Below are 6,312 nucleotides of genomic sequence, written 5' to 3'. Positions count from 1 at the left end.
TCAACCCTTCAACTCTCTCTCTCTCTCTCTCATGGCACTGTTTAGGGTTCTCCTGTTTTTTCTAGCTCTAATGGCTCTTGTTACTCAAGAAACTAATGGAGCAGTTCCTGTAGAGGTTCAGAGAATCATCAATGAAGCCAACAGAAATGGACCCTATATTGGTTTGGTGATACCTAGCACCTTTGAAATGAACCCTCTCCTTGAATCTTCAAGCTTCATTGCTAGTAAAACCATCATTGATTTTGCCGGTAAAACTAACTAAAACCAACTTAAAATATCTCATTAAGCATTATGTGTGCTTAGCATGTTAATTTTTTGTTTCTCGTTTTCCCTTTCTTGGTATTTTTTTGAAGGAAGGAGATTTAGGTTTGGTACTATTGAGGGGAAGAAAGTCGTATTGGTCATGACGGGACTGGGAATGTTATGTGTGTTTCAAGCGCATTTCTATACTCTCTCTCTCTCTCTCTCCACCTGAGCTTGTTTTGTATTTTCTTTTGTAGATAAATGCAGGTATTACAACACAACTATTGTTAAGTTTATTCAAAATAGAGGGAGTTGTGCACTATGGGATAGCTGGTAATGCAAACCCATCTCTCAATATTGGAGATGTAACTATTGCTAAGAAGTGGTCTCATATTGGACTTTGGAATTGGCAGGTATTAACCCCCTCCCCCATCTCTACTTGTCGTTCTCACCAAGAAAGCTTATATTTCCAACCAACTTTTTTATTGTAAAACATCAAACAATAAATTAAAGTCATAGATTTGTGATAATCATTCTATTAATTTCTTATTGATATTTGAAACTCTTCAATTTGGGTTTCTATCAAGGCAACAATTTCCACAAGCTTTAAAGTAACTATTATGAGACAAACATGACTGAAGAAGACATCGAATATTTGATGTTAGAGTCGTGATAATCCGATTACCCCACTTGGCAAACTCAATGGACTACCCTGACGTTACAAGTTAGGGATACATGGCTGCACTTCCCCATAAAAAAGTGTATCTCGAGGGAATCATGTAACCCGAGGAGTGCAGATCTACCGTTTCCGAACTTGTCACCTCAGGTAGTCAATTGAGTTTGACACGTAGGGTAGTCAGATTATCACAACCCATCTAAAGAATTTTTTTTTTTTTTTTAACTTAGATAACTTTGACAAATGAATAAAGAGTGAATACAATTGAAATTATTGAGATTTGGTGGGCAAGGAACGAATTTTCACTCAAAGAATTTTTCATCACAATACTGACAGACTCTTCAATGCATGCTACATCAAGCCTAACAAGGGTAGTTTTATAAATTGGGGACGTCATTCAATACATGTGGACTCATGTGATTGGTGGATCTCGGATTCAATGAGCCCTGTGAGCAAAAAAAAAAGAGTCGTGCTGGGGTAACACAGGATTTACTGTGATTCTCACAAATCTGACGTGGACATGCATACATAACCGTAGATGATTTTTACTCGCATCGCAAGGAAACACATCTATGGTTATGTGCACATCCCACATCAGACTTGTGAGAATCGCAGTAAATACTTTTTGTCATTTCAGCATTTTCCAAAAAAAAAAAATCATGGGAAAACCAAGAGTTTTGAGTGAGAAGTTGAAGGAAAAATGCTCTCCTAACTAAGAAAGTTTCCTGACTACATCATCTTTTGGCACCCGATTATCAAAAAACATAATTTGATGCCACTAGGTTGTAGGGGACAAAATTCTTAGAACTTTGAAAAGAAAATTCAAACAAAAAAAAAAGTTGATTTTCACCATTGAAATTTAATTTTAAATTTGAAAGTTCAGAAGCTGTTCATTTTCAATGCCTTGGATCAATCCTCCACCTATGGGTGCATACGATCCGGACTCATATAGTTTTATTTAGAGTTGTGTTGGAGTCACCTCAAGCTTGCACCTCACATCGCACACCCTAACATGAAAGTATATGGGAACCGTAGATGCTTTTTCACATAATTATTCTTTTATTTATTTGGTGTGTTGTAGTAAAATGTTGATGTGACGATATAACCTCTCAAGAAAATATCATTTGTGAATGATATTGAGAAGGTACATTTGTTTTTTAATTAATGGTGCAGAGGTATGGAGATGGGGCTGCAAATGAACTTCCACTTGAAGTTAATGGAGATTACACAAGGAAAATTGGGTTCCTACAGATTGCAAACTACACCACCAATGTGACCAAGGGGAGCTCTTATGACAACCTATTGAACAATTTGTGGTATCAACCAGAAGAAGTGTTCCCCATTGATGGCACACCAGAGAGCAGAGAACATGCCTTTTGGGTTCCTGTTGATACCCAGTACTTCGACTTATCAAAGACGCTTGAGGCAAGTATATATAAATTCTTGGATATTAAAGTGTCTGGTGACCAATTATATATCTTTTGCCATGTCATACAAGAAGAACGCTCTTCTTCAACCCTAGAAGAACGCTAAAAGAGGACTGTTGTCACTTTTCAAACCTTTCGTTTGAGGCTCTCCGTAAAACGTACAGTTGTTGAGATAAATGAGGAAAAATCTATATAATCAAATGACTGTGATAAAATGACTTGCCCGGTGGCGTACTCAATCGAGTCACTGACGTGACAAGTTCGAGAATCGTAGATTTGTACACCTCGGTATACACTATTGCACTTTCCCGTAAAAAAAGTGTATCCCAAGAGAGCCGTGAGTCGATTGAGTATGCCACCTGGCACACGAGTTATTTTATTAGAACTCTAATAAAATACAACTGAGTTGGTACACAATTGACTTGATACAATTGGGTGTGATACAAACCTCTATATGGGATCCACTTGAATAATTTTATATGATATAGACCTTTGTGTGAGACCCCTTTTAATTATTTTATTATTATTTTTGTTTGTCATCTTTCTCATTTACCCCTTTTATCATATTTTATTATTTTTCATTTTTTATTTTTTTAATATTAAATTTTTTTAATATTATCTTTTCAATTTTTTTTTTTTTCACTTTTATGTCATTACTTTATTTCTTTTACACTTCACCTCTTACAATTTTACTATATTTTTCTTTTAACTCTTTAACGTTAAAAAATTTCAATAATACCTTAAGTTCAATTAAGCATGATCCAAATCCACTAATTTTACCTCGTTTTCAAGTCTTGTTTGTGGGTTATGTTAAAATTACCATCACCTATTCCAATTTTATGTTTTTCGCTTTTACCTACTCAACCAGAGAGAGAATGTTTATGCCGTAGGCATGAGTGAACTCTAGTACATATACATATCCTAATTTAGGATCCAAATTTTCTTAAAATCTCTAGGGGTACACTTCCATCTCATGAGTAGCTCGTTTGTTGGAGAGACTAAATCTTCGTAAGAGACTGAGGTTAAGTTGTTAAGAGCTACTATTGCCACACCAACGTTTTTTAATGTCACATTAATTTCTCACCAACAGTGTTGGTGTGGCGTTAACAAAAGTTTATGTGGTAAAAGCAATTTTCTAAGTATTATTTTTTTTGTTTGAACATGCATGGGCCCTCGACCAGTTGAAATATGGAGCTTAACTGAAAGTGGGCCCAAGCTTATCATCGGTGTCTGCTCAGCTCAACTGCAAAATCTTGGAAGTTTATTATAGGCTGGGACCCACATAGTACCCTTTATAAAGACCATGACGCGATTTCAACGGTTGAGAATAATTACTCCAGCTAACTCTGAAAGTAGTATTATCTATTCTTTTATTTTCCTTATAGATAATGGGCTGAAACCAAAAGGTTGGGTGTACGAAGATCACGGGTATTGATGTATCATTTTAGGTGTCTTTATATCAAAGAGGAAAATCCCAGAGGGACCTTTGATTTTCACTGTGTTTCTCACTGAATTGATGGGGTCATAGATGTGTTTTCTCGAGATATGAGTGAAAAGCATCTGTGGCTATGTGCGCGGCTCCTCGTCGTTGCAGTGTCAAATGCGCTGATTCAGATTATTGGTCCTGATTCAAATTGATTGGATCGATTTATATTTATTAAAAATTTATAATACTTGCCTTTTCTAAAGAAATAAAAAAGAGTTTTGATGAATACACACAATACATCATACATGGTTGAAGTGGTAAGGGCACAAAATCATAAATCTTTTTCTTCGGGATACACAAGGAAAAAAGATTGGAAATTATGTGTCATTGCCACATCAACTATGTACAAACCACATATGATTTATCGAATACACTCATTATTATTCAAAAAAAAAAAATTTAATCCAACTATGTTTGTCATGTTATATCCTTGGTATTGGTTCAACAACTATAGCCAATTCCAAATAATGCAAAAGTGAGGTACAATCTTGAGGTCACTCTAGCACGACCCGTCAATTCCTTCCCAGAGGGATGTGCCGAGAAGTGTTAGTTTGGGTTGAGAGTGTCTGAATATATTAATTAGGTTAGTGTACCTATAATATATATATATAAGTATATCCTTATAAGAATTATATTAATTTCCTAAAGTTTTGTGTTGTGAGAAAAGACATTTAAAAATTTTGTATTTTAAAACCATTCAAAAAATTTGCAATTCATATAGATTTCTATGATTAGGGATGGAGCCAGGATTTTGCCCATGTGAGGGCAACTAAGAGTGGGAAAAAATTGTGGGGCCAATAGTGATGGATATGTTTATTATTGATATCTATCGTAATAAATCATTATTCCATAGACTTTAAAAATTCTTATGGGGGACAAGTGCCCCCACTTGTTAATTTCTATGATTGATTGATTGATTTTTCCTTTACTTATTTATTTTAAATTGTTTTACTAAATGCACATTAAGTACCATAATTGATTTAATGTTTTATTCCTTATTAGGACATTTAATAGGTCAAATCAGATTCGAAATCTGATCCATTACAATCCGACAAATTTGAGTTTGATTCGATTTGATAAGGATAGATTGATTGTAGATCAACATCTGATTGGGTCCTAACTCCTAATAGTATTAAATTTATGCATATTTTTTATATCAACCAGAGTTTGATCTCATGGATAACCCCCTCAATTTTTGTCAGACCAGATTTAGAACTAATATGGACTAGACAAGTTTCCGATTGGTCCTAGATTGATCCCATCTAGTTCTAGTGATTTAGTGGACTCAAAATCTGAGTTCATTTGGCTTGAGACTCAAACTCATTTGAACTGACTCGCTAAATCAACTGAAAACCTATCCAAGGAAATTCTCCATCTTGAATTGTGTGTCGTATTTAGAGCTGCTGAGAATTTGAGATAATTAAATTGTAGCATTGTTATACTCGTAGGACATCCAAGCTTGACTGCTTGACATCGAAGTAATCAACCTTTAAAACTTGGGCCCAGCAAGCATGGACACCAAAATAATGTTGACGAAATCTATCATGGCCTATTCATTTTGATTGCCCAATTTGAATCATAATTATTTTCCATGAATTTAAGGATCGGATCTGATGATGACGATTTTTTTAATTTCTTTTTTATGGATTATTTATTATAATTAGGGCTTGAAATTAGAGGGCTGCCTAAACTCTACAACATGTTTGTCTAAGGCACCAAAGGTAGTAAGAGTAGACAGAGGAGTAAGTGCAAGTATTTATCTAGACAACGCGGCATATCGTAGCTTCATATACAACAAGTTCAATGTCAGTCCAGTGGACATGGAAAGTGCATCGGTGGCGCTAATATGTCTTCAACAGAGGATTCCTTTCATTATTATTAGAGCTCTCTCGGATTTGGCTGGTGGAGGAACTGCTGAATCGAATGAAGCTAATACATTTAGTTCCCTTGCTGCGACTAATTCTGTTACAGTCGTTGTGGAGTTCATCAAGAACATGCATCAAGAACTTGAATGAAAATCTAATATTAGGTGTGAGAATGCAATATTAGTCCTCTTATTGTATTTCAGAATTAGTATTTAGTGTAACAACTAGCTAGTTTACATAAAATAATGATTTTGAGTGTGTAATGTCGTTTATATTAATATTTGTTTTGAAAGATTTTTGTTTTCTTTATTTTTTAATCCAAATTTCAAAACACTCTTGATTTTATCATGTAAAAAAGTGTTCACAAAACAAACAATAAATGGATTCCCCAACTTTAAATAAAAAAAAAAAACAAAGAAATCATTGCTTTCTTTAATGTCATTCAATGTATTCGTTGGTTTTTTTTTCCTTCTCTTTTTGTGATTTGAATGTGAAAAAATACAATCTTGATCTTAACTACAACGTAGTTTTTGATTCGAGTATCCATTTGATTATTATAGTATATGCATTTTGGATAATTTGTGAAGATTTATTTATTATTGAATTTGTTATTTT

The 6,312-nt window shown here is 34.3% G+C and overlaps 1 protein-coding gene across 1 annotated transcript; it reads left to right on the top strand.

Moving 5' to 3' along the window:
- Positions 1 to 5,959, top strand: LOC147412078 (bark storage protein A-like). The gene is made up of 5 exons (XM_086455903.1): positions 1 to 248; positions 354 to 427; positions 501 to 656; positions 2,093 to 2,344; positions 5,497 to 5,959. The coding sequence occupies exons 1-5, from the start codon at positions 32 to 34 to the stop codon at positions 5,845 to 5,847; spliced, it is 1,050 nt and encodes a 349-aa protein (XP_086312029.1). The 5' UTR covers positions 1 to 31; the 3' UTR covers positions 5,848 to 5,959.
- Positions 5,960 to 6,312: the final 353 nt, after the last annotated feature.

Source organism: Akebia trifoliata, chromosome 1, assembly GCF_017979445.1.
Source record: "Akebia trifoliata isolate Shusen 1 chromosome 1, ASM1797944v1, whole genome shotgun sequence".
Classification (NCBI taxonomy): Eukaryota; Viridiplantae; Streptophyta; class Magnoliopsida; order Ranunculales; family Lardizabalaceae; genus Akebia; species Akebia trifoliata.
The sequence above is the reverse complement of the archived record's forward strand: the minus strand, read 5'-3'. Positions and strand labels throughout refer to the sequence as shown.